At 47.0% G+C, this 27,450-nt stretch overlaps 1 protein-coding gene and 1 non-coding gene across 8 annotated transcripts in view; both read right to left on the bottom strand.

Moving 5' to 3' along the window:
* Positions 1-27,450, bottom strand: part of PRRC2B (proline rich coiled-coil 2B) — a 46,481-nt gene that overhangs the window by 4,932 nt on the left and 14,099 nt on the right. For 3 of the 7 annotated variants that reach the window (XM_041406965.1, XM_041406966.1, XM_041406967.1), the window contains exons 3-31: positions 27,080-27,257; positions 26,766-26,868; positions 25,787-25,859; positions 22,952-23,095; positions 22,068-22,309; positions 21,582-21,703; positions 20,985-21,127; positions 20,302-20,392; positions 19,703-19,895; positions 19,014-19,329; positions 18,194-18,387; positions 15,592-15,796; positions 14,633-14,852; positions 12,002-14,065; positions 11,670-11,869; positions 10,855-11,000; positions 10,268-10,409; positions 9,567-9,646; positions 8,683-8,874; positions 8,349-8,543; positions 7,836-7,922; positions 6,824-6,928; positions 6,056-6,248; positions 4,757-4,854; positions 3,986-4,113; positions 3,159-3,396; positions 1,595-1,771; positions 833-924; positions 197-317 (exon numbers count right to left, since the gene is read on the bottom strand). In XM_041406965.1, coding sequence (XP_041262899.1) covers positions 197-317; positions 833-924; positions 1,595-1,771; positions 3,159-3,396; positions 3,986-4,113; positions 4,757-4,854; positions 6,056-6,248; positions 6,824-6,928; positions 7,836-7,922; positions 8,349-8,543; positions 8,683-8,874; positions 9,567-9,646; positions 10,268-10,409; positions 10,855-11,000; positions 11,670-11,869; positions 12,002-14,065; positions 14,633-14,852; positions 15,592-15,796; positions 18,194-18,387; positions 19,014-19,329; positions 19,703-19,895; positions 20,302-20,392; positions 20,985-21,127; positions 21,582-21,703; positions 22,068-22,309; positions 22,952-23,095; positions 25,787-25,859; positions 26,766-26,868; positions 27,080-27,257 — 6,482 coding nt within the window. Of the gene's footprint in view, positions 1-196; positions 318-832; positions 925-1,226; positions 1,319-1,594; positions 1,772-3,158; positions 3,397-3,985; positions 4,114-4,756; positions 4,855-6,055; positions 6,249-6,823; positions 6,929-7,835; positions 7,923-8,348; positions 8,544-8,682; positions 8,875-9,566; positions 9,647-10,267; positions 10,410-10,854; positions 11,001-11,669; positions 11,870-12,001; positions 14,066-14,632; positions 14,853-15,591; positions 15,797-18,193; positions 18,388-19,013; positions 19,330-19,702; positions 19,896-20,301; positions 20,393-20,984; positions 21,128-21,581; positions 21,704-22,067; positions 22,310-22,951; positions 23,096-25,786; positions 25,860-26,765; positions 26,869-27,079; positions 27,258-27,450 lie in introns of those variants that run through there. The other 4 variants (XR_005952848.1, XR_005952847.1, XM_041406969.1 and 1 more) reach the window with 4 other exon arrangements.
* Positions 5,739-5,819, bottom strand: LOC121337166. Its single transcript, XR_005952862.1, has one exon. It is a non-coding gene; the product is annotated as a small nucleolar RNA SNORD62 (small nucleolar RNA).

Genomic DNA, 27,450 nt, shown 5'->3' with positions numbered 1-27,450 from the left:
CCTCTCCTGACTTCCAAATCACACAGAATTACTCCTGGACCCAGGAAAACACCCACTACCCAGGGGAAAATACCAACTCCCACACGGAGCTTCAGTTACACAGGCCTTTCTGCCTTTCCTCTGCAGCCCAAGGCACAACACAACAGTGTAGAAGAGCAGGTATTTTTGGGCTGTACAAAGAACTCAGGTACACTACCTGTTGCACGTAGTGTCCTTGCACAGAGCCCATGCTCACTGCGGGTCCCGACGGCTTCCCGCTGGGGCTGGCAGAGCTAGGCCTGGAAATCGAAGAGTCGACAACATTCATGGAGTAAATTCTACAATGGAATGAGAGCCTTATTCATGTGTGAAAGAGACAGCAAAGCAGCAATAGACAGGGCACAAGTCTGTGCTGTGCAGGTCAGTGAGCTCCACAGTCCAAATGACAACACACGGGTTGGTTAGGAGAAAAATAAAAAATAAAGTCTTTCAAAAGCCTCAGTGACCTGATGTGTCTAGACATGAGCACTCCCACCTTCAGGACCATCAGCATTTATTCAGTGATCCTCAGATTTCCCACCTTCACAAGGAACAAAAGCACACACCAATTCCAACCTGTCTTTGAGATTCAGTGAACAAGTAACTTCATGCACTTCCTACAAAGCTCCAGGTCAGATACACACACCGGTGCACACCCAAAATGAAAGCCATGACCATGCATTTTGACACAAGTACTTGGACTGAAGTGAGCACGTTCTAGACATGAAAAGCCAGGTGGATCTCGTGCAGGGATGATGGGTGCACCACATGTTCTCTCCCATCCTAAGGAGCCCGAGCTGTGTGAAGGTCTCACCTGTACGTGTGTGGGGACGGGACTGACCCTCCGGAGGACATGCTCTGTTTACCATCGGAGAAATGAAACCCTTTCATTTCCATCTGGGAGGACTACAGAGGAAAATGAGTGAGAGAGAGTATCATCTTTGCATTCACAAATCACTCATTACTTCATACAAGAACTTTAGCCAAATGTTTGCCCTTCTCCCCATCATGCCCATTAAAAGAAGAAATATTTTTCAGGTGAAGAAAGTGGGCTTGTAAGTGAAATAATCTGCTTGTATTAAAGCACCAAGCCAGCAGCACAAGCAAATACAGAACCTGGAAGTTAACTGCTGTGCTCTCTCTCCCCTATAGTAAGACAAACTTATGATATGAATCCATCAAACCAGACATGACATTAATATACCTACTCAAATGGACAAGCTTCACAACAGAGTGAAATATCTGGGCAGTATTCCAACTGTGTCTGGAGCTCACCACCCCTCAAGCACTCTGGGGAAACCTGTGTAAACATGTAATAAAACTGGAGACTCCAAACTGGATCAAGGCAGATGTGGCTCCCTGGAAACAGAATGATGACCAGCAGCAAAACCTGAAAACTGCTGGCTTGCACTTTGGAGATGAGGGGAAAAGGGTTCCTTCATTTTAACAGCAATCCTTGGCTTGGATATTTAAGGATCCCAAACAAGCCATTCTCCCCTTCAAAAAGCAAGGAGTAAAACTTCAACGCAGGAGGGGTTACTGAATGCCATGAGCAGCACCAGGAGTTAATCCTTACCTCCCTGCTGGCAGCAAGGACAGAAGGCTGGGATCCAGGAGGGAGGATTCTTCGGGGAGCTCCTACAGGCAGGTTTTGCCCCTGGGGAAGCTGGATGGACTGTGGCAGAAGCAGGGGCTGCTGGCCAGAGCCGTAGCGGGGCAGAGGCAGCTGGGAGCCAGGCACAGGCATTGTCAGCTGTGTGACAAGGACATGTAGTTACCTTAAAGGCAGTAACAGTCTCGTGTTTGACATGCTGCCTCCCAATACCCTGAAAGCACAGCCTTGCCAAAAGGAAGCTCCCAAACAGCGCAGTCTGGCACGGAATAAATGCAAATGACTGTAACAGAGGGACTTTCACACTGAAATGGATGTTCTGGCAGTGCTGCCAACACTCTTATCAGCAGGGTTTTTAACATGCCATCAAGTTAACCTAACTGCCCGTGGATGGGGGCTGTTCTCCATTCCTAGAGCCCAGTTTTCCAGTCTTCCTCACGGTCACTTCATGGGTCTGTTTTCCCTTCATACAATGGCAGTGTCAGTGCAGTGTCAGGTGCTTTGTTTTCACCTTTGAAAATCTCCTACACTCTCCAGAACATTCTGAGGACTGGACCTCCAGAGAAAGCGATGGGGACCTCAGTTCCATGTTTCACAGTGAGCTTCAAACCAATGATGGACATAATTAAGAGCAATTACAAAAAAATACTGTAGCTCGGGGCTGAGGCACCTCCTGTTCCCTCTGATTTTCTCACAATTGCTGGATTTGGGAGGTTCTATCAACACTTCAGAATAAATAAATAAACCAATCTAAGGCTGGCAAAAGAAACCAAGTTACTCGCTTATGATGGATAAAGCATTTCTTCAAATATTTTGTTTGCCAGTGTTTTCTGTATTTTCCTCACCTAAGTTACTTTCAGGATTAACTCTTTACGTCAGTCACAACATAAAAATCCCTCTGAAACAAAAAATAAACCTTAACAAGTTGCACAAGATAAACGTAAGATGAGTTTAATAAAATTATCAAATTTCTCCAGAGAATCAGAGCACATGCCCACAAACACAGCTATGGTCACAGTAGAATTCAATGTTTTTATGTGAACCATGCTTTATTAAAACATTTTCACACATTGAAATTCCTGTTAGGATTCTGCCAAACAGATCAGCTGAAGCTGTAAATAAGACTTGGACGACAAATGAACTGAGAAGACGGATGAGCCTTTAATACAGGTTCCTAGTTGCCCTGGAAGCTGAGGTGATGGGAGAGATGACTGGGATTTGGCTCTCAGAAGAGGTGCTTTTAGGACAACCATTGCGTCATGGCCTCCTATGCATGCAGCACTGGAAGGTCTGACTTCCAAGTGACAAAATGACGTCTCAGCAGGGACAGACAAGGTATGAGCAACCATCTCATTAAATAAGGTGCTGCATATGTGAAACCATGGTTCACAGAACAGTGTCTCGGGGAAATCTTCCGCCTCTTTACAAAGAGTTTAGTTCACACAGACATGTTACAACCCATCCTCAGAAACAAGTGGCTGTGAATTAGCCTGGACCAAAGGAGTGGCTCGCCAGTCCTGCTCCTAACCTGTGTGAGCTGAGAGTCCATCATCTGGGAGGCTCCCATACCAGCCTGGTTTATTTGCCCCTCATAAACCAGTGCCTGGCTTCCGTTCATGGGCTGATAGGGGGACCCAGACTGGGTTTTCACCACCTCCAAGGGCTGCATGCCTGGGAAGGCGGAATATGGAGGCTTCAGAGCAGTGCCTCCTGTCAGGACCATGGTGCTGGGCTGGGACAGACTGGGGTGCATGTACACCTGAGACCTGCAGGAAAAAAACATGCTTCAGTCATGATGCACAAAACCTTTGGAGACTGTACAAGCACACCCTGCCAGACCGTATCTGGCCTGCCATCAGTTGTCAGACAACTAAACTGACAGTTTAGAAATAAGCTGTGATGCCACTTTCCATTTTAGTTACCAGGATTTTTTACTTCCACTCTTAAGCTTTTACAACCACTTCCTTGTGTTGCCAGAATATTCAACAGAACAACATTGTGTAGTATCTAATATTTATGTTTCAACATCCCACTTAACAACCTTTGTATTAGCAGTTAAGGGAGGATTCAGGTCTGCAGCAGTTTTGCAAAGCAGGAAAAAATCAGAAGTTAAAGATTCCAACAGCTCTAGCAAATAAGGGGTTTTTTTAAACCTCAGTGTTTAGGCTTTAGTACATAATCAGATTGTTCATTCTCATGCTCATGCTCCCTACACTGGCACTGTTCTTAGGGGAAGGAAACAGCATTTGAACAAAGGGGAAAGGTAAGATGAGTGTGGGGTATCTGACCAATGTACACAGACATCAGGAACATAAGAGAGAAAGCCACAAGGAAAGGAAAACATGAAGCAGTTACCTGAAGGGCTGTATGGAGCTGTACATCTCCTGGGACTGGGAAACAGGCAGACCACCCCTCAGTCCAAGCTGAGCTTGGGCCTGTAAGGATGTGTGCAGGGAAATGGGAATCTGTTGAGCAGCAGCAGCCTGCAGAAGAAATTAATATGACTGAGAGGTACAAGAGGAGCCAGAAACTCTTCAGGGCTGTTAAAAACCCATCAGTTTCCTGCATGAGTCAAATCTGCAGTGACAATTACCTACACTGAGCCTTTACCCAGCCCTGCATCATTCCCCACAACAGCAGCACTGCCAGGGAAGACACTGCACAGGCACCCCGAGGTTGATGCCTGCAAGAGGCATTTGATGGACATGAGGGAACCAACATGCTCTTCACACAGAGCAGGTAGTGACAATCCCAGCTCTCACCTGCCTGTACTCTACCATGAAAGAGTTCTCCCCAGCCCTATCAACACTCAGTTTACTAGTCAAGTTACTCATTATAATTGACTGGCTGGGGAATTCACTCAAAGTCACTTCATCTCACACAGGCCTCAGCATCTGCTTCAGTTAAAATCAGTCCAAGGGCACTGGTACAGAAGGGGAAGAACTCCTCAATTCCCTCCCTTCAGTTCCACTAATCTCTGAAACCCCCTGGGAAGCCGCATTCAAGGAACCTAAAGGAAGCCACATCTAATTTCCTTTGGGCTATGAAAGTGAAAAATTACTCCTTGTTTCTCTTAAGGCCACCATGAAAAATCCTTGAAATTTGCAAGCTGTACTGCTCCCTTACCTGTTGGTAGCTTTGCTGCTGAGGTATTGTCTGAGGGACCAGGCGGGGCTGACTTGCAAACACATGGCCATCCAGATACAGGGGTGGAATATGGTTACCTGGACATCAGAAAAGGCAGACTGTAAATTCAAGGTACAGGAGAGATGTAGGCACAGTAGACTGCAGAGATCTGCAGGTCAAGACTATTTCCCACCTCTCAGCAAGTTAACACAAACATAGTACCCATTCAGAAGAGCCTGTAAAGCTCCTAAATCCACACAACAACATCAGCAGTAGCAGGATTGCTGAGAATTAATCATACCTTCCTGTCAGAGGCTAAATGTAAACCCAGGTTTCCCACCTCCACAAAAGAGTCAGACACTAGCAGCTGCTGGTAACCTGTACTCTGAACTAAATGCCAGAAATCTGCTCTGCAATCATCTCATCTCTGCAGCTAAGACAGACAGAAGAGCAAACACAGCGTTTAAGGCCTTGACACATGAGATCTAAATGCCATATTCACCCCAAGGGTGGCACCAATCAGTAACTGCTGTGCCACTCCTGTGCTTTTGTGCAGACATGAACCACAGGATTAAGCAGCAAGATTAGGGTAGGTGAGGAAGGAAATCACCTGACTTGGAACAATCTGTTTACCAAGTGAAAGCTAATAACAGAGTCACTACACATTTCACTCTGTTCTTGAAGTGAGACATGAGAAAGACAGTGCATACATGAGAAGCCCTTTGGGACCCAGGAGTCATCCCATGGAGAGAATCCCAGTACATTTTCTCTTTCCAGATGCTCTCCCTAATTAGACACACTAACACTGACTGAGTTAAGCTTTTCCTTTAACTAAATGACAGCAACACCTTCCCCTCTCCCAGAGTTCTGTGAGCTATAAGCCAGTTGCTGTTTTGCTAAAAGCAAAAGGTGCTCAGAACCTGTGGCTTCAAGGGCAAAACAAGCAGAGGAATGGCTGACAATGATATTGGGACTGTTGAAGCCTCTCAGCCATAGGTCTCTTTCCTTCTATTCTACTGGGCACACAGTAAAGGGTAAGCAAGATCTACTGAGACATCAGAGACTTGCTACTACAGAGGGAAAGCTGTCTTTTTATTAAGCTTTCACCAGTCACATTCTTCTAAGTGGGGAGACAGTCCCCCTTTCTGCCTTGTCTGAGTTGTTAAGGATCTGTCAAACACCAGCCAGCCAACTACTCTACACAGAAGCTCTTCTCACCATGCTCTCATCTAGAAGAACCAGAGGATGACTCCCAAAAAACAATCAGACAATGCAAATGGTGCTGCAGTTTGCAGGTACCTGGAATAGATGCAGAAGGTGCTACAGACGCCACAGGCATAGGAGGCATAGAAACTCCACCAAAAGAGCTGTAGCTGACACCATTGGAAGCTCCAACACTGGAAGGAGGCTGGATGCCTGAGCCTGCACCTCCTGGGGAGTTCTGTTCTGGTAAACTCGGAGAGTTTTCCCAAGCTTTACGAGCAGACTCCATCTATGGAAACAAAGGACAGTAACTACAGACAGTTCAAATGGGGAGGACATTACCAAAGCCTACAGCTGCTCATCTGTGTCCTATGAGCTCAAATTCCCTGCACTCTAGGCATAGTGAAAAGCTGACAGGTCTGAGGTCAGGGGGTTCTACAACAATTTCTAATGGACAAGAATCCTTCACAAATACTCAAATCCCTTGGTATTTGCTGAGCTTCTCAGGCTTGGGATGGAGGTGGGTTTTGGTTTGGTTTATTTGGTTTTGTTGTTGCTCTTGTTTGTACGCTTGGGCGGATTTTGCTCAGTTTTTCCCTCTCTTTACACCACCAGGATTCCCAGGATCCCTGAGCAGCCACCTTGCTCAGTACTGAAATAGGAAAGCTCTGTTGCACTTGATTCTACAACTGGCAAAGACTTCCTATGTTCAGGACTTAAAACACACACCCCTGCACTCATGCTGAACAGCACATATGCACAACTTCTACAAAAGCTAATTAAAATTTAGCAATACCTAACAGAATACTCTGGGAAAGATCTCCCCACAGAGATGTGGTATCCACACACCTTCAGCTTCCTTACCTTAAGAGTAAGGTCTGCAGTGGGGAAGGACATGGGGTTCAGGCCGATGCAGCGCTGGAGGTGATGATCCCTTCGCAGGATGGGAATGGACTGTGTTAACCCTGCCTGAGGGGAGAGTCAGAAAAGGTGAATATTTGTGAACTCTTAGGAGAATGGTATGAGCCACCAAGGCTGACAGAGCTCCAGTAAGTGCACATCAAAGAATTCAGTCCCTGATGGTACTGCAGGAGCCAAGTACCATGTTCATCTAGGGTTCATTCTGCTCTTGCAATAAAGGAAGCTTTGATTATGTGCAAAGACACCCCTCTATGCTGAACTATACCAGCTTCCACTTAATCATCAGTTTGATCCAAAAACTTCCATTTGCAAAGAGTTCTCCTTCCTGTCCCATGTATAGAAACTACTTAAGTTTCACACAAAACTGTTTCTGAAAAAAACACCCTATAAGACAAATCTCCAAAATCAAAACCAGACAGCCTACAAACTTGAAGACATTTCAAAAGCAGCTTTGTGTGTGTCTCACATTGCTGTCTACAGCTGAGCTACCAGCTGGGCTTTCAGTGTGCTCACTCTTTTACAGAGAATAATGAGATGGCTGGAATAAGCTGGGAAACCTCTAAAAAGGCCTGACCACCATGTTACAGTTCTCTGCCTTGCTGTGACAGGTGAAACCTTCTGAGGAAGCTGGGCAGTCTGGGTCTAAATATGTCACCATCTGGACCATGGCCATGTCCAACACTTGTGTGTCTCAGGGGAAGAGACTGGCCATCTCAGAGATGGCTTTACACAGGTCACAATGACAATGAACTTGCTCTCTACATCACTTCTGAGTTTGTGACGCTCATTTTACCACAGTATCTTGAGATTTCCATTTTGAATTTCAGTGACATGTGCTGCCTAAGCATGAAATATCAAGTCAGATGCAAATATGCCTGCTCTTTTTGGAAGCATCTGAGGTTTACCTAAGGAGTATCTCCAATGAATCAATGTCAAAAGAAAAAAAAATACTTACATTACTGGCCAAGGCATCCTGCAATTTGGTGACAGGGTTAGCTGCAGTGCCAGAGGCAGAACCAGGTGGCAAGCTGAAGTCGGAGTCCTGAAAAAGCAAAACACATAAAATTTAAATCCAAGTCCATGGGCCACCCCTCTGCTTTTCATGGTTAATGACTCTAGCCTGAATTATGACACTACAAACTAAAGACTGATCTCCAGTAAGCCTTGCTGGAAACAAAAAACACTTCTCAGCACTCAGCAGCAGGCAACCCCCAGAGGCACACAAAAGCTTGGCCATGATTTTGTCCCTCACCTCTGTTACCACCCCAGCTGGTCCTTGGGACAGTATTTCCAAGTGGATACTAAATGTTTGCCAGGACATCCTGAGTACCTGGTCTGTGTCAGTAATGAAATCTAAGGCAAACCTACAGCTTGAAGCTTCCTCTAAATAATCCTACTTCCTCAAACTACTTTCAATGCCTCAACAAGATCAAATCACCAAGAAGATAAAATTAAATTCAATCCTCACTTTAGGATTTACTCCAAATTCAATGGGTGGCACAGGAAGTACAGAATCCACGTGAATTTCCACCCCATTAACAGGGGGAATATTCCCTTCCAGCCGTTCCGTTCCCTCCGAACCCTTTCTGTTTTTCAGGGAGCGTTCGTTGCCGATTGGTCCGGGCTTGTGTTCCTTGTTCTGTCCTGAGCCTTGATCTGAATCCTTAACAGGAAAGCAGAGAGGCTGAGACACAAAGACCAAATAACCCAACCTCAAGCCTTAAAAATGCTATCAAGAACAACACAACCACTTCACAACGTCTCTCACTCTGTGCTCTGGCTTGGCTGCGAATCCAGATTACCTTTTTATCAGTTTGCTTCTGCACTTGCTCCTTCTGGCAGTCAGGCTTTGAGTCCACCAGGCCAGCCCCATTCATCTCCTCTGGTTTGAGGGTGCCATATGGAGAACTGCGCTGAGAGGAGGTCGCGGAGGATTCCCGAGACTCCGCGCTCAAGTCAATGCCACTATCCCCCTGGCTGCCTTTAAATCCCTGCTATGCAAAGCACGAAATGTGTTAAAGCCCCGGACTCCGACCCAGCACCACCGAGGAAAAAACATCCCAGAAAACAGCAAGACCACGTCCCTTTTTCAAATCACCATCCTGGTTAACTGCAAAGGAGTTGGGCCTGACCTGCAGCACCCCTTGGCTGCTCCTTCAGCTCTACACAGCCCTGAGACAGGAGAAGTGATGCACCAACCAGACCATGGCTTCAGAGTAAGGAAATGTGTCTCACAGAACAACTAGGCTAAGATTGCCAAACTCACTTCACATGGAACCCAAACCAAATTTGAACTCTTGGTGTCCAGAGATTAACTGTTCAGGAACTCCTCTGCCTTCCCTGTGTTAAGGCTACACGCTGCCCACATGCACAAGGCACAAACAGCACCTAAGGGATTCCACCCTCCTCAACCACAGTGTGCACCCAGTGATGAGCATAACCCTGGAATAGCTCTATCACACAGTTACTCCAGATTTATACCCACACACAATACCAAGCACTGCTTGGTTCTTTAGGTCAAGATTTGAACAAAGTCAAGCTCAAATTAAAACTGCAAAGAGTTTAAAATGGCACAAGCAGAGCTGAGAGTCACTAAGCACAGATGGAGCAATGAGAAGCATAAAAGCCATCTGCATTAATACTTTATACATACAATACCTTGAAGAGCACCTTAGGAGCCACTTACCTCGGTGCTGGACTCAGTACCATTAAAGGTATTTACAGGCTTGCTCCAGGAATCACTGCCAGGAGACTGAACGGAAAGTGCTGGAAGAGAATGGAGGGCAGGGTTCAGCTGCTTGAAACACAGCTATGAGCACACCCTGTACATATTACACCATCAACCTTCCATTTCTAGACATGAGAAAGAGTATTTTCACCACCTCAGAATATTAAGTGTTGCCGAGACATCTGAGACATGATGCAGCAGAGAACACAGGGTATGAGGAGTGAGAGTAGAGAACAGGGAGGAGATTTCTTAGGCAACGTAACAACAAGAGAAAGACAGGTCAGAGAGAAACAAGGGAGGCACTAGCTGTTCGGGACTAGAGATGAGAAAATGAAGGAAAGCAAAATAAGAAAAAGTCTCAAGTAGATCCAGCCCAAGCGGCTACAAAACACTGCATAGTAGGATTTTGATGTGAAACAAAGACCCAAGAAGCAGATTAGGAGACTGACATGGCCAGCAACAGAAGCAGGATGGCTGAACAGTAGAGCTCAGAACTTAAGAGCTTAGAGGCTACTCCACATGTCTGCCAGCTCCCCTCCCACTCCCAGCATCAGCCAGGAGAGGGTTGCCTGCTCTGAACCACGGACCCCATCCTTGCTGCACATCCCAGAGGACTCCAGCTCTGTGAAATCCTTTGGAACAAACAGACTCAAGCCTACCTGGGCTGTTGCTCTCCCAGATCTCTGTGCCCAGGCTGTTTCCAGACACTGTTACATCACCCTGCTCCAAGCACAGGCTGTTCTGCTTCTTAGCAAACCGTGGTGGAATGCGCGACTGAAGGACGCGGGCCTTGGCTGGTGCCTGTGACAGGAATGGCACAGGTGTCAGGCTGGAAGGTTCCCCCAGTCTAACAAGACTGGAGAGAGCTGCTTTGCAGTGTGAGGTTTTCTTCTGGCAACAACACAGTCAGAGTGCAAAGTCCTGCACTGCTCCTGCTGCCCAATATCCCACCAAATACAGCCAGCAGCTGGCTTAGAGAGCCAAGCTGCTTTGGATGCAGACCACTCTAGAAACTTAACTCCCAATTAGCAATTCTGCTGCAAGCCAAGAATAGTCAGAGATCAAACTCTCCTTTTCAGACCAGTGGCCCTAAATATGTTTCTGGGGCCCAATACAGGATCTGTACAGCTTTGGCACTGTCAACTGTACGTTTTTCTGTTCATACAAACACTTTCTGGGGCCCTGTTTCTCTGACTGCAATCCAAACCATGGAACAGGTCCAACTTTTCTGCCTCCCATTCCTCACCTGAGCAGCCTGTTCCTTCTTCCTTCGCTCCTCTTCCAGCAAACGACGCTGCTTTTTGGTAAGAACCTCAATGAAGCCTTCCCCTGCCATGGAACCAACTTCATTCTCTTCTGCTGTGTTTGACACCCGATTGTCAATGATGGTACCTGAACGAAGCACACAGAGAGAACACAGTGCACATGTGTGTGCATATAAAGCTTTGTAATTGCAATAATTTAAACAGTGCAGTCCAAAGAGGATCCATGCCACAATAAGTTCACCTAGCAACGTAGCAGCTACCTTTAGAAAGCAAAATACTGTAGTCTGCTGACATCTACCAGCCACTTTATCTCTCAGGACTTTGCTGTCTCCTCTGCTTCAAGATGAGCACACTTCAGCCAGAGCAGCTGTGTGATAACTCGGGTAATTCTCTTTTCAGAGATATTAATTTCTTGCTTCTTTGCCATTAGCTCAGCCTCAACTTCCCCACTCTGGATGCTCCCTCAACTTCCTTTACACAACATAAATTTCAAGCCTAAAATACTTTAGCATCTTGCAGAGAAATACAGCAATATTCTCCCTAAACACAAACTTTCTACAGAAGAAACATTAGAGACACTGCCAGATCAGGCTGAGAAGTTTGCGTTTAAAATTTAACAACAATTTTACCTTTCATTTTTGTGTTTAGATACACAAGAATTTTCTTGTTTCTTTAAATAAATGGGAAAAAAGTCCCTAACCTGATATTAAAAATTACACTGGATTGAATCAGTCTGGCTTTAATCAGTCAGCCATATGTTATCCTCTTAAAGAAACAAATGAATCAAGATACTCACTTCCATAACTCAGTTCAAACTGTGACAAGGCCTCTCCCTTCTCACTTGCTCTTTGTGCAGTGGATTTGTGCTCCTTCTCTGGCTTTTTACCTGGCCCCTCAGCACTCTCTGAGTTCACATGGGAGGCCCTATCCAAGCTATAAATGGAGTGGCTGCTCCCACCACTGGTGTTGCCAAGGCCTCCTCCTTCTTCTGGAGACCTACACAGAAAGAAGGGAAAGGATTTAGTTTTGCCAGTAGAATGCAAATAAGAGTGACAAGAAGAAAATGCACGGGGTGTACGTCCACTCCTTCAACATCTGCATGTACCACAGCTGAGAAAACAACCTTACCTTTTGCTCTTTATCAGGGTCCCGTTCTGCTGGCTCTCATATCTGGAAGCTGCTCCCACACCAGTCCTGACAGACTGCTCTGCAAACCCTGCTGGCTCAGCCTTGCGGCTCTGCCTGTCCACCAGCGGCCTCTGGCTTGAGAAGCTCCTCTTTGCCAGTTCCCGCTTCTCTCCCAAGCTCCCAGTGCCAAGGCCACCTTCCAGCTGGCCCTCACTCTCTGGAGCTCCATCTCTTCTCTCCCGCCGCTCGCTGAAGTCACTGCTCTCAGACGCTGTTTCCCACTCCTCATTGGCATGGTCTGAAGAGTTTTGGTAGGACAGCTCAGGAGAGCGTCTGCCCGCCATGCTGCTCTTCTCTGCAGTGCCCAGTTTGGGCCTGCCTGGCCACTGGCTGGGCAGCAGATTATTGCCTCCCTCCTCGGGGTTCCACTGCCCGACTGATTCCCTCTCCTGCCTGAGGCGCCTGAACCGCGGGGGCTTGTCCTGGCGGGGAGGACGACGCCTCCTGAAGGGCCTGTTCTCTATGTTCTCCTGATCTGCTGAGTAATCCTCCTGGAAAAAGTGCCTTTTGTCATCCAGATGACTCTCATCAAAAACCCGGCTGGAGAAGGAATCCGTGTGTTTGTAAGAATCCTGAATGTAGTCCCTGTCAGACTGCTGCCTGCTCCCGAAAGTGTCTGATGGAGACGTGCGGCTGTACTCTTGCCACCCTCCTCCCCCACTCCTGCCTTGCCACTGGGTGGGCTCCTTACCCATGAACCCCCTTCGCCCGTAGCCAGAGTTGCTCAGTCTTGGTGGCAGTGATCTCCCAAAAGCTCTTGGAGCCCTCATCTTAGGATCCAGGCTATTGTGATCATCTGAATAGATTTTGTTGGACCTCCAAGACTCTTTGAAGTCTCCCTTTTTCAAATCACTGTCCTCCCTGTCCAGCACAGAGCCTTCATTGCTGTTCTCAGAGCCCCTCTGCCGGCGACGCTTGGGGAGCTCCTCATACTCTGACCCTTCACTGTGTGTCTCGCTGGCAATCCGGCGCCTTGGTTTGCCTCTGGGGAAGTCCTCTGGCTGGTTGAACTCCCGGAGCCCTCGGCCCCGGCTGCTCCTCTGGTTGTTGTTGTAGACGCCCCTGCTGCTCACAACCGTGCCTCGGCCTCTGAAAGTGAACTCTCTGAAGCCTCTCCCTCGCCCACGCCCTTGACCTCTCCCACCGAAGGCTTGCTCCTCATCAATGAAGATCCAGTTGTTTCTTTTTGTGGGAGGGAGTTCGCTGCTCTCTCTGGACAGTTTGTTCTCCCAGGTTCTTTCTGGCTTCTCTTCTTCCTCCTCCTCCTCTTCTTCCTCTTGAGACTTCTCAGCCTCTCGTGCAAGGCTGGTTTGGGAAGAACCTTTGTCATCCAGCAGGTAACGTGTGGAGTTCAGCAAGGCAGCAGAGTCATCTGACTCATTTTCTGTCTTCTGAACAGCTGCCTTCTCCTTCAGCGGGCGTGAGCTGTCCTCTCCCTCCAGTTTAACCTTCTCCATCTCCTTCTCCTTCTCTTCCACCTTGAGGGCTTTCAGGACTGGTTTTTTAATGGGGCCTGACCGCCGTGTCCTCCCCATTTGCTCCTGGGGCTGCCCGCTGGTGTTGCGGCTCTCAGGAGCCCACTCTGCTGTCTCTTCAGTGGCCTGCTTGGTACTGGCTCCTTCTTTCTTCCAGGGGTCTGCACTGAAGGACTGCTCATCCCGGGGTACTTCTTCAGCAACTTCTGCTGCTGTCTCTGCAGGTTTCTGATGGTGGCTGATATCCCAACCATTATATTCAGGCTTCTTCTCTGCTTGGATAAAATCAGGCTCCAGGGGTGAACACCTCAGGTTTGCATGGCGGCTGCCAGGAGGACAGGCTTCCTGCACACTCTCCTGGTGCTGGAACAGGAGATCCTGGCCTATCCTCTGAGAAGACAGGCAGCTGTCAAAGTCTGCTTGGGCCTTCTTGTCAAAAGCATTCAAATACTCCTCCCCTCTCTCCTCAAAGAGATCTCGCTGAGTGCTCAGACTCTCCGGCCTTCCAGAAGCAGAGTAACTTTCATTCCTGAGAATGAAACAAACAAAGGAAAGTCAGGTAATGCAGAACACAGGACATCTCCAAGGGCCCAGGCTGGATACAAGGGGTGAAAAGAAATAAACTGAGGTTTATGGCAAACCATGAGGCAATTAACCTATCAATACCAAAATTGATTGTGGCTGCTGTGGCCCCAGGCTGTACTGCCTGGTTTGTTAAATCAACGCGTGATAAAGAAAACAGTTCCTACGATGGGCAGAAACTTAAGAAATGAAGGGAGATTTAACCTACAATGTGGAGATCAGAAAACAAATAATTGGTTTTCGAATGCCCTAACAAAGTAGGAGACAAACTAGCAAGCATCAGAATTTTTCACTCATTGTTTTTTATATAGGGCCCCCTCTCCCTCCAAACAGGCTGGTCAGATAGAAAACTTCTGAATAACTTAGTCTGTAAACACTCAGGAGTGTAAGGGTGCTCCCAGATCAGTACCTGGGCCTGTCTTTCAGGCCAGCTCTACACCTGCCTTTCAACAGATGGTTTACAGCAGCACCTCCCATCCCAGCATGCATGAGGACAGGGGAATTCTGCACTCACCTGGCATGCAGCCCCTCCATGCTCATGTTGTCAGCTTGTTTCTGATGCGACAGGGAGTATCCCTTACTCTGCAGGGATGTGTAGCTGTCCTGGCCCCACACTGGCACAGGATCCAAGGGAGCAGTCTTCCTCTCAGCCTGCCCTGCCTGACAGTTCTGATCCTCAGACCGACAGCTGTTCCCACTGATGGAGTCCTGCTGAATCATGGGCTTCATAATTCCTGCTCACAACAGAGTTCATGCCATTAGCACCAGGATTTCACAGACAAGAAGAATTTAACAATCTCCTAGCTTGACTCCCCTTCCTTCTCAGGCAGCAGGCGACTGCAGCCATGGAAACCTCCCTTGTAAAGGGGAGCCTGTGCTTGGAAAATGCACAGCTGGGAAATGCACCTGGAGTCATACAGAAGATGACACAGCTCTCAGAGCCCAGCCCACACAGACACTACACAGCATCACTGGCTTGGGATCAAGCGATTCACCAAGTCCAGGGAATGATTTATACATCCTGATGTTTACATTCACACCTCTGTAGAGTAGGACAAGATAGGAAGGTGCAAAGTGCAAACAGTTTAGGAACTACAGGGTTTCCCCATCCCATTGCCTCAAAGAGGTCTATTAAGATTTCACATGATTACAGTAACTCCAACACTCATCCTTCTCCTCCTACAGGCAAGATCTGTGGATCTGCTACCCTTTCCTCCAAGGGGCAAGATCAGTCACATCCACTAAGGTCACAAAGCAGTCAGGGAAGGTCTCCCACTGCAGTGCAGAGAATGGATTACACACATGTCTACACATCCTCCCTCCCAGTCTCCCACCACTTCCCATTGCAATCCCTTCTCATCCCCAGAGAAGAGATGCCAACCAGAACGCAAAGTCTGGACAGAGGTTAAGACACAGTGAATTTCCAGATACGAACCAACTCAACAGCCAAGATAAACACTGACAACACCTCACCTGAAGGGTGAAGGGCTGAAGGGTAGAAATCCACGGGGGTGCGACTCTGGGCCACGCGAGGGTCCATGTAGGACGGCATCATCATCCAGCGGGGATCGAAGCCGAGCATCTGCGGGTGCGGCGGGTAGAACGTCCGCTGGGGGTGGGAGTGGGACGGGGGAGGATAGACCTGCTGCTGCCAGTGCTGCATCTTGTACAGCTGCTCCTGCAGGGAACAGGACGGGCCATTGGACACGGCTGTGGTGCCAGGAATCACACTGATGTACTGGTCAGCCACAGGAAAACGCATGCCATGCATCAAAGGATCAATCTCTAATCAGATGGGAGGGTGGAGCAGACAGGGGTAATTCACTACCAGCTAGGAATGTGGCAGTTGTTACTCTGTAAATAGCAGAGCAGCCACGCTATCACACTACTGTGGGCCAGGCTATGTGGCCAAACACAAGGGATCAGCTTTAAGACCACAATTTGCATCTTCTCAACACTCCCACGAATACAGGACAACTTCCTGTCAAACACCACTTCATAACTGGAACCAAATACTTTAGAAGATGTTGCATTTTTCAGGAAATGCATCTCTAATTTATTTAGTGTGTAGATATATTAGTTCCATCCCTGTCAAGAGATTAGATAAAAAACCTAAATCACAGTAAGAAAGCTATTAATATTTTACAGTGTTTCCTGGGCATCCCTCAGAGACAGGCTGGCACTTGCAGGTTGTTTCCCCATCTCCCACACAGCCAGTCCACCATCCCTCAGCTGAGGACTGTCATGATGTTAATTTGATTTGACATTTAACTTTTGCTGAAGGTCCAAAAAGAATATATATTTGAAAGGAGTTTTGTGTACAGAAGAAAGCTTTCAAACACTGAACAGCTCCAATTAACATCAAATGCATCTACCTGCTTGTCAAACGTGCCACCATATTTTTTTGCTAAACTTACAACAGTGTCAGATACTGTAACTGTTATTAAAAAAGCCAATCCCCAAATGCAGAGCAAAAGAGACACCTTTAAATCTGAATCTGACACATCATTACAGCAAGGAAGGCTCTGATAAATGCGGATTATATCTACATTACCTAGTCCTCTGGTACCTTAGAGAAAATACTTCCTTCACAATACCAATACTTTTGCACTTTATTTTTTTCATGGAGCTACCAAAGCAGCAATACAAGCCAGCCAAAACATGCACTGCCTCATACATACTAACATCACAAAAAATAACAGGAAAATAAAATAAAAACTTCATGTTCTTCCACTAGTGATGATGATCTGTGGTATTATTAGCACGACAGCAAAGACAACCAATTCTTTTTAGTTTAAGAGCATCTCTTTTCAAGAGTAACATTAGGCAGCATTTGCTGCTGTACATCTGAATCATGAAAATGTCAACTGCCGAGCAATGAACACGGGAATATCCATAAAAGAGCAATTACTGAGCAAAAGCCAATTGTAAGCTCTCCACTAAGATCTGCAGCAGCATTGATGATATCCCATTTCAAGTGGTTATTTTATGAAGAATGGCAATTAACTTTGCATTATCTGAAGCCTGAATACTCTGTCCCTTGGTTTGGCTCTGCTGCCCTACAGAGGCTCACTGCATCTGGCAGCAAAGCTGCACAGCACGTATGGCACATACAGCACTGAAAGGTCAGGCAAGAGCCAAAAAGCACAAAGCAGCTCAGCTGATGTCTCAGTGCCCCAGAAGAGTTTTCAATGCAACAAAAATGAAACATTTAAGACCAAACATTTTTATGGTGCAAAGAAAACAATGATCTCAAAGAGCCTCACAGAAAAAATAGAAGTAGGTATTAGATGAGAGCATAGCAAAGGACCAGCCCTCTGCAAAGGCAGGAGGTGGAATGAGAAGTGTGCCACTCCAGAACTCCCTCCAAGTCCAGAAGCAGTCCAGAAGCTTGCCAAACTAAGCAGTTTGCCCCTGGCAAGCAAATGGCTGCCCATATCTACAATGGTGAAGACACAGCAAGTGCTGAGTGAAATGGAAGCAGCTGAACCCCAAGGGTTTCCCCTTCCCCTGTCCTGTATATTCCAGCACTGCAGCAGTGCTGAAGAACAGCAGCTCATCTTGTGCCAAAGACTAAAAATAGACGTTCATCAGGTCCAAAGAACAAAACCTCCCCTGGGCCAGGCCTACACAAGCACCAAGACAGCCACTCACACACTCAGGGTTTTGGATGTGGGAACATCCGCAGCTTCTCCTGCTCATGAACATTTGCAAGCCAGAGCTCTGCCACAAACCACACAGTCCTAAGAGTTTCAGTTTTCAGGAGATGCCCAACCAACCGTGCAAGACAAGTCAACATTTCTGACAGCAGTGTATTTTTCACCCAGGCAAGTGACAAACCTGGCAAAGCCCTATCCACAACAGCTCAAGCATCACAGGGTGCAAGGAAAACTCCTGTAGCCCACAGAGAGCCTTTCTACCCAATCACACAGGACATTTCCATGATCAGAAGTACTGAAAAAGGCCAGGGTAAATCCCTATTTATCTCTTCCCAGCCCAAAGACTGAGGGTGTTGAGAACTGAGCAAACACAATGGTTTACTGGGGGGTCAGGAAATGAGTTGTGAGCCATTTACCTGCTGCTGTTGCTGCTGCTGCTGCCTCTGGAATCGTGGGGGAAGAGACTTCTGGTATTTGTTGAATTCTTGTGCTGGCGAGGGAGCTTCTCTGAGCTCCTCCTCACTGCTGCTTTGGGCTGCTGCTGCTGGAGCAGGACTCTCCTCCTCCAGATAGCCAACAGAGGCATCCTGTGTGTGAAACTCAGGGGTTGCTGCAGAGAAGAAAACAAGCCCTCAAGAGCCTGCTCATGACAGAGTTGGGAGTGCACCACCACCACACAACATACACAGCCGTGGGCATGTCCTGACTGTAATACATGGCTGAACCTTACTACAATCAGATACAGCACATCCTTTACCTTGACAGCCCTATAGAGGGTTTTGTCTATCTTATTTTAATGATAAATTCTGATATCCTCCTTTGCTATCAGCCTTCTGCTTAAGCACTGTGGAGAAAGTCCTTTTCCCCATTAGTCCTTAAACCTGGCAGCACTTTACTGGTTTTCTGATCTACGGCCACGAGCACTTAATATTATCATCCAACCATGAGAAGCCCACGAGGCCAATTCCAACAAGCCCTCTGCTAGCACAGCTCACTGAGCACAGATAAAGGCAACTGAAGAAGTTTGCGTTTGTTTTAAAAGCCTTTTTTTATTTAACCAACCTTTGTCAACAACACAAAATACTCTGCAGAATATAAGCAGCAGCTGATCCCTCAAGGGCAGCTGAAGGACCCTCTGAACACTCCCTCCCAGGAACTCCCCCACTCCAGCTAAGAGATCAGCACAATAGCAAAAAAAGCAATTTTTACAGGGTGAGGCAGGCAGTGTTTCTGTACCTTTACGGAAAGCATGGCCATTCTCTTGTGCAGTGTTTTTCTCCGTGCTGGCAGGTCGCACATCTTCAGTCTCTGTGTGTTTCTGTGTCTCCCCACTCTTCTGAGCCAGTTTGCATTTCTGATCAAGTTGCTTGAGCTTTGCAGCACAGGCTGCCAGGCGCTCCTCCCTGGCTCGCCGCTCTTCCTCCTCCCGTCGCCTCCTGGCTCTCTCGACAGCCTCAGAGATCTCAGAGTGCACAAACTTCTGTCTCACAGGCACCTTTTCTTCTTTATCCTCGAGGGACTGCTGTCTGAGAACACTTCCCAGTGCGGGCTTCTGCCAGAGAAAAAACATTCCTCCATAAGCACAACCCAACCGGTTTCTCTATCTTGAGATGTGCATCCCATGGTGACCCAAAAACACACTTCTGACTCCCTCCCCTCTATCCTCAAGCACAAATTCCCCAGTTACTGGGAAGAGTTATTGATATTTGGTTCAGTAACTCCATTTTCTCACTGACAACCCCACTGTTCTGGACCAGCTTCAATTTCTTTTCCCTAGTGGAAGTTCTATGCAGATAGATTTCTCTCCAGGTGGATATAAACTAAGAATAGAGAAATTCATCAGCATCCCATTTCCAATAAAATGTCAAACTGGCCTCTTAAGGACAGTGATGGGCTTCCAGCTCACCCTCATGAGTTCAACCTACCTGGTATTCCGAGGCAGAGCTCCAGCCATTCAGCTTCCTTGGAGGTTGCTGTGAATCCTGTGCTTTCCGGACTGGCCGGGACAAGCCAACTGAATCATTCCAATTCTTTCCTTCCTCCAAGGTGTGCTTGACATCTGCACTGTCTGCGGAGCTCAGGGACAACTGCCGCTGCCTTCTGGGATCCCAGCTGTTCCTGTCACATAAACAGCTTTATTATTGCATTTGCTACTTGCTTCAAAAAGCACTTGGAGCCTAATCAAGTGGCAAAAGCAGCTGACTCTTAATAAAAAGGAAAGATCACAAAAAAACACCAGAACAGTGATGTGCTTCTCTTAAGGTGCAAAAGGATCAACTCCACTATTGTGCAGCAGGATAAAGGTGAGAAAAGATGAGGAAAAAAGCCTGGCAAACTGGCAGTCAGCTGCTAGACCTACACATATCCTTGAAGACCACTCAAACACTGCCCAGTAAAATCAATGAAGTCACAGTAACAAATCAGAGGGATCAAGACTCCACATTTAGAACAAGTTTTTAAAAATCCTGGTATTGCTCACTTTTACTCAAGGTAAACTGTAGGTGCAAACACAGCGACTTCTTACCACTTCTGTCGTCCATCTTTAAGAGTTTCTTCCTCTTCTTCATCTTCACTAAACTTTAGTTTCTCAGAATAATCCACTTCATCATGAATGCCTACAAAGGCAGCAAGGGAGAACAGATTTATGAGAGAAGAGAAATAAGTCCCTTGTCCTGATAAAGCTTATGCCCCCCTTTAGCACTAAATTACAGGACACACAGGCTTGGCATGAACTAATCACAAAGCCAAATGTCCAGCACTGGTATTGGAAATCACAGAATAGCTTGGGTTGGAAGAAACCTTCAATGTCATCTACCAACCTCCCTCAATGAGCAGGGACAACTTCAGCTAGATCAGGTAAGAAATTATGTGAGCAGTGTGGACACACACTAGTGAACAGCTGGACTGCTCCCAGAGGAGGAGCAGCAAACAGCCAGGGTGGGAGTGGGGGCTGCAAACAAGCGGGCAGTCCCCAGCCAGACTGTGTGCAATTGGATACTGAATGCCATGACTGAAAAAGCAGGACTAACTCTCTTGCCCAGCACCCACAGTACTATCCCTCCTGCTGTGCTTGGTGTTTTCAGATTTTAGGAGTCTTCAGATCCAGTTCCTTGAGCACAATGTGATGGAAGGATCAGAAGGATCCATTGTGTCATCATTTACACCAATTTCACAACTACACAAAGCTAGAGCATGAAGGCACTTTACCTGCCCATCCATCATCTGCATCATTGTCCAGCTCATCCAGCCCCTTCAGGTTCTCTGCATTGATGATGGTGGGCCGAGGCACTCGCTCCAGCTGCTGCCGAACTGGGCGTGTTGGGCGAGACAGGCTGAGCCTGCTCTCTTTTCTGTAGGAAAACACAGAATTGGTCAGAAACAGCAAAAAGAAAATCAAAGAATGCAGAGTTGAGTTTGTAACACCAAATCAGTCCTTTTCTACTACACGCTTATATACAATGCATCCAAGTTTCTCTCCTGTGCAGCAGTTTCTTCCCCTTGTCTATCTGGTACCCACTTCCTAGAACTTAGAGCTCAGAGCTGCAACCCCTGCAGTTTAGGATCACACCCCAATTCCCATGTCTGCCTGCTCTTCAGACACACAATGCTCATAAGTCTTGCAACATTTCAGCTGCTGTTGTAGCTGGAGAAAAGCACTGCTGCTTTGGGTAAAAAACAGGGTTCCCTTTTAGTGCCTGCAGCTTCACACATGCAACTGCATCCTTGCCCCAAATTCTTGCCTAGTTTAAGGTTCATGCCACACCCTGAACCTGTCTCTCAAGTAGGAAATGATGGCAGCCTTACCCATCCTGGTCATTCATCTGGAATTGTCTGAAAGGTACCCGGGGCTCAAGCCGAAGCTGAGGAACGGGGAAAGACCCTCGGTCCAGCGTTGCAGGGGTCTCAGACGGCTGCTGTGGACACATCTGGAATGAGGTGAAACAGAACAGCCTGGTTTTTCTCCTTGCCACAGGAAGGTTTACCCAGATTACGTTACAACATGTGCATGGTAGCTGCCCCCACACAAAGGGGAAACAAACATTTCACATCTGGCTGCCCAACAGGCCACATGCTAATGGCTCCCTCTCCAGCTCCAGAGGGAAAGGGACAACTTCTCTTTAAGCTGAGCAATGCTGTGCTACACAAACTAAAAACATGCCAAGAGAAGGATCCCTGAGCAAACCCTAGCAGCCAAGTGAGAGTCCAGAAAACACATCCCAGCTGCCTTCAAGTCTCCCCTTATCTTCAGAACGAAGGTCATCACAAAGATGCGCAGAAAGGGTCACTCACAAAAGCAGGTAGCATGTCATGGTACGTGGGTGGCTGGTAGACGTTTCCCATGAACTGCGAGGCCCCTTTGCGGACGGGCTGAGCTGGGCGGAGAGACGGCTCCTTGGGATCGCTGGCGCTCGCTGAGGAGGGGGCCCCGTCTCCAGTGCTGGAGGTCTTGCTGCCCAGCTCAGCAGGGGAGGCGGTCAGAGATGTGGCAGAGGTGACGTTCCTCCCACCGCCCTCCCTCCAACTGGTGACATCTGGAAAGGAGGTAATAACTGTGTTAGTATTTGTAAATGCAGGCAGCCACTCTGCCAGAAAGTCTCGAAACCTCAAGTACTCTGGTCAAGACCTAATTACCCTAAGGTTGTAGAAAAATATCAAAGACCAAGAAGAATTTCCAACTGTGTTTATTTTCTTAAGAGCGGAGCAGCATCAGCTGTTACTAAGTAATTGCTGCACCAGTGGGGTCCTTATTTGCCAATAAACCTGAACTCCTACCAGAGCGCTCCCCATCTCCACAGTCCTGTCCCTGCAGAATTAAGGCCAATTAGATGCAAAAATGGTGAAAGAGAAGCCACATTACACCACACACTGATTCCACTGTGGCTCCCCCAGCCTGGGAAGGCACCTGCTTTGCAACATCACACAGCAACAACTTTTATTAAACAGTGTAGTAGGTGACAGTCCATACTTGGCTGCCTGGACCACAGAACATCAGCACCGCATGCCAGCTTGTGATCATCTGCTAAGCAGCCAGACACGTGTAAGCTCATAAAAAGATAAAAGGAAATTAAAGATGAAGCTCTTGGTATTACAGTGAACTGGCACCCCCTGCCCAAAACAGGGTCAATGGGGTTACTGGGCTGGGATAAGGCAGACAGACACAATCCTGCACTCACTCTGGGGGCGGAGGCTTGGTCCTGGCCCATACGACGGATCTAAGGCGCCCTTTTCTTTGCCAACCTTGTCCTGCTCGCCAGCTGCTTTCAGCGTCGGAAATTCCTCGGGAGAGAAGGATAACAGTCGGCTTGAGGCCCTTGAACCTGTCAGACAAATAAGTGTGGGACTCAGAGATCTTTGTACTGCTTCAACTCCCTTATGAGATCAGCCTGGAAACGTGTTCCCTGGGAATCTGGGCCTCTGGCACATTTAAACCCAAATTACTATCGTACCAGCACCTCACTTCACATCCCCAACACTCTCAGACATTGTCACCAACACGACAACACGTGTCCTCACCCAGCACTCCCACACTCAGGATCTTCATTTAAATTCTCACATTCAACGAAGTCAGTGAACTTTCTCAGCTTCCAATTATTTTTGTGAAGTACAGAATTCAGACAGTGGCAGAGATATAAATTCTGCAAGCTCACTCATAAATGATACCCTGCTATCAAGTATTTGACATCTCTATTCAGACTCATTTTGCTCAGACCTCACTCTGCCAGGGAAGTCTATTGTTAAAATTTCTGTCGATGTATCAGTGAAACACCACAGGTAAGGACAGATGTGCTATGCTCTCCTCCCTGCTGCAGCATTTTCATGATGCAGATCACCAGACAGATCAGGCCAGGCTCATTTCTAGTCACTGGCAAATTGTCTTGCTGAGTCATCAGTCACTCCAGAACAACAGTTCACTGTCAATTCTAAAGATCTGCCAGTGACTGGAACACGAAACACAGCAATTCTCCTAAATCTGCTGGCAAGATAACACTGAATAAAAGGAAATTACAAGCATTATTGTACTATTACACATTAAAAGAATTGCTTTTTTGAGAACTGTTTCTTAGTGTTACTTGGCTAAAGCTCTCTTAAAATGACATTTCAGAATTTTATTAGAAGTAACAGCCATGAGTACTGAAGACTTGACAGGAGTCTCATCTATCTTTCTCCTTTCTTGCCCTGAAGAATCAAGACAGACTGGCTTAAGTAATTTTATTTTTTTTCCAGTTTTCTGTAATTTGCACACTGCACAAGACCTCCCATGTGAAATTTCCAGGAAAGACTCTGCAACAGCTGCACAAAACACCTTGAATTTTAGACAGATGAAAATACTTGACTGCCTAATTTATTGCAAAGTAGCTAAGACTTGCTGAAAAGTTCTGATTTTTACTGAAATAGAATGGCACAGGTAAGTGTCTTTCAGGGGAGACATCTACCCCCAGGTAAGGCTCCACCATTTAAGGACTATTTACATGCAGCCATTAACAATTTGTACTCTAACCCTAAGCAGCACCATACTGAAGAAAAGTTTAGTGCCCCTTTTATTTCTCCAAATGTCCTTTATACAAAGACACAGGCATGGAGAAGTCCATAATTAATTAGTCCACTTTTCTTCAGGATACACCATCCAAAAGAGATTTTACAGTTGTAAGACTTAAAAAGAGCAAAAAGCAAGAGATTCTCCTCTTTGTCTGTAATACCTGAATTGTTAAGAAGGAAAAGCAATTGTTCAGTGTCACTAGAGAAGAGGTGCAAGCGTGGGATGGCCTAAGAAATCCTTTCAGACAGATTTCTGATGCTTCTGTGATTCAATTACCTTCTAATTAAGCTGCTCTTAGCCACATAGGCAACTGTTTTCTTGGGGTGAGAACTCTATACTGTTAAGTGTGACCTAGAATGAGTTTTCCAAAAATCCTTTAAGAACATTGTTAGATGATCAGATTTCAAAATGACTGTACAGGAGGTCTACACAGAAAGAGTAAAAAAAGTACCAATTAACCAAACAAGACAGTCTTTACACTGGCCACCAGCCTCAGACAATACAAGTTTCTGCTCTAACATTTAGCCTTTGAGAAACACCCTCTCATTAAGGGCCTCATTTAATTTAGGATAAATTTGTCCCCTCTGTTTCTGCAATCAGCAGCTGTCTCATTTCTTTTAAATATCTCTGCAATTTCACTTGACAAGTGAATGGTTCCAGGTCTGTTCACATTAGAACAGTGGAACTGAGCTGTTATTCTCACTATGGTTTTAATGGCACTACTCAGTGCAGCTGGAAACCACCTCCTGTGTGGAAATGGATGCATCTGAACACAACTGAACTCCCAATTCACGTTAACACTGCTTCAGGATTCTCAGTCAAGCAGAAGTCATTAGCAGCACAGTTACTGAGGGAGACTTAATAGCAAGGCCTCAGCCAATGTGTAGGCGAGTGCACCCTGCAGCAGCTCCACTGCCACTTCCACCCACTGCCACTGCAATTCCCTTGGCTCACAGATACTGTACAAAAACATTCCAGCCTCACTTCTGACTACCCAGTTAGGTGAAGATCTCCTTGCTACTGCCCATGGAGATAGCTGCATTTCCCCTCTCCAATGTCCCTTTCCTCTCTTCTAAAACAATCCTGCCCCTATTTCACGGTGTTTACTGCACCTTTGTTACACACTGCTCTGGGCTGACTGAAGATGCTCATGATGGGGGCAAATGCCTCCTTTCTCCTTCAGAGCCTTCCCCTCCCAGAAGTCCCTGCTGCATCCCAAGAGCATGACTTGCTCTGGTTCAATATGCCATGAGACATATTCTGTCCAAGCCATGTCTTGCACTGGCAGCCCTGAACTGATTCAGCTGCATCATTCCAGCCAACACAGCACACAGACTGGAAACAGGACTCAGAAGGCCTCACTCCCATTCTGCACCAGGCTGACAGGGAGGGCAGGAAGAAATGGAGCCCACCCCACCTCATGCCTGTCTGGGAAAAGCAGGCACATACCAACTCTGTTTATCATACTCACCACCTTCTTGTCCTGCTGGCTTTCCATTCAGCTGTGCCCATGACTTTGGTCCACCTGGCACTGAATTTGTACTCTGAAAACAAAACAAAGCAAAAAGAAACCCCAACAAGGATCAGTTAAGATTCATGACTGTTTCTCATTTCCTGGCTGGCACCTGCTATGGTTCAGGCCTGCAGATCACCCAGACACCACAGGTCTCCACAGCTTCAAGCTGGGACTACAGTCAGCTGTTCCCCACTCCAGTGTACTACAATGCTACAGGAAAAATCCTCTGCTCTGCCCATGTTCACCAACTATTTCCTCAACTTGTACTCTCAAAAAGCTTTCCTTTTGTTCTGCTGCATTTTCCCAAATGGTCTCCTTAATCTTCCAGATTTGTTCCATACTATACCTCAGCTAGAAGGCTACCCTACTTTCCCATGCATTAACCACTCTTCTCCTCTTCAAAACATAACTTCTGTCCTGATTTCCCTAAAGCTCAAGGGCTAGGAAATTTTTTTAAAACCAGAAGTGTGAAATCTACAACACAAAGGGGGTCAGGTCCTTGCACTCTCTGGGACACCTTAGGTGCTTTTTCAAGTCCTGCCACTGGCTACTTCTCCCACATGACCAGATCTCTTCCCATCAAGTCTCATCAGGTTGGGAGCAAGAGCTGGATCTGTTGTCACCAAGCAATGTTTGAATTACACCCAAAGTTTAGAAGTGCTAACCAGCCATCCCACATTCCAGCCATTTTTTCTTAGACTGCAACTAGGTTCTACTGCACACATCTGAGAAATATAGTTCTGTGTATCTTACTTCTTTAACTGCAGCACAACACTCCTGGTGCACAGCAGCTTGAACTCAAGAGAGTCACTTCCACAATAACTGATTATACAGGAGCTTTTTCTTAAGTGCAAGGCAACACAGGCAATTAGAGCCCTCAGGCTGCCTGGGGACAGGGGAAGCAGGGTGGCAGTCAGAGACTGCTGGCACCTACCTCCTGACTGATTGACTGTGTCGGCTTCTGTAAATTGGAGACAGATTTCTGCAAACCCTGCTGCGGCAGCGACTCCTGCAGCTGTGCAGCCGTCGCACTGGAACTGAGCGGAGACAGCAGAGGTGAGACCAAAGGGGAGGAAGGCAGGAAAACAACTCCTGGCAATATGGCAGCTGCTAAAAGATGGAGCCAAAACAATGGCTCCACCATGGCATGGACAACAGAGAACTGAACTCTGTAAAGTCTGACACAAAGCACAGCAGTGCACAACCACTGCTGCCTGCCAAAACTCACCAAAGATTCACTCTACCCACCTCTTTTGGTCTGGCTGATCCTGCTTGTTTGCCCATCCTGTACCGTCCTTGGGTACTATAATGATGTTGGGGTCGTTTCCTTTGTTCTCAGACTTCAAGCTAGGCAAATTTGCAGGAGGTGGCATGCGCCGGGCAGCAGCAACTTTCCCAAGACTCTGTAAGCCATGTCTAGGAATAACTGGTGAGAAAGGAACAGCAGCAGGTCAGAGGGCTGTATCCTGCTAGATAAGTAACCTTAATTAGGAAGCTGTGGCTGGGCACAGCCCCAGCAGAAGTGCTGCTGCTATGTCAACACACAGGTTGTTTCCCACAGGACCAGAGATGCAGCTGTCTGCCGTAACAGCTGGCAAACAGCTCCTACAGTGGGAGGC

This window comes from Onychostruthus taczanowskii, unplaced genomic scaffold (genome assembly GCF_017590055.1).
Source record: "Onychostruthus taczanowskii isolate IOZ18803 unplaced genomic scaffold, ASM1759005v1 scaffold25, whole genome shotgun sequence".
NCBI classification, from domain to species: domain Eukaryota; kingdom Metazoa; phylum Chordata; class Aves; order Passeriformes; family Passeridae; genus Onychostruthus; species Onychostruthus taczanowskii.
This window is presented reverse-complemented; position numbering and strand designations above follow the sequence as displayed.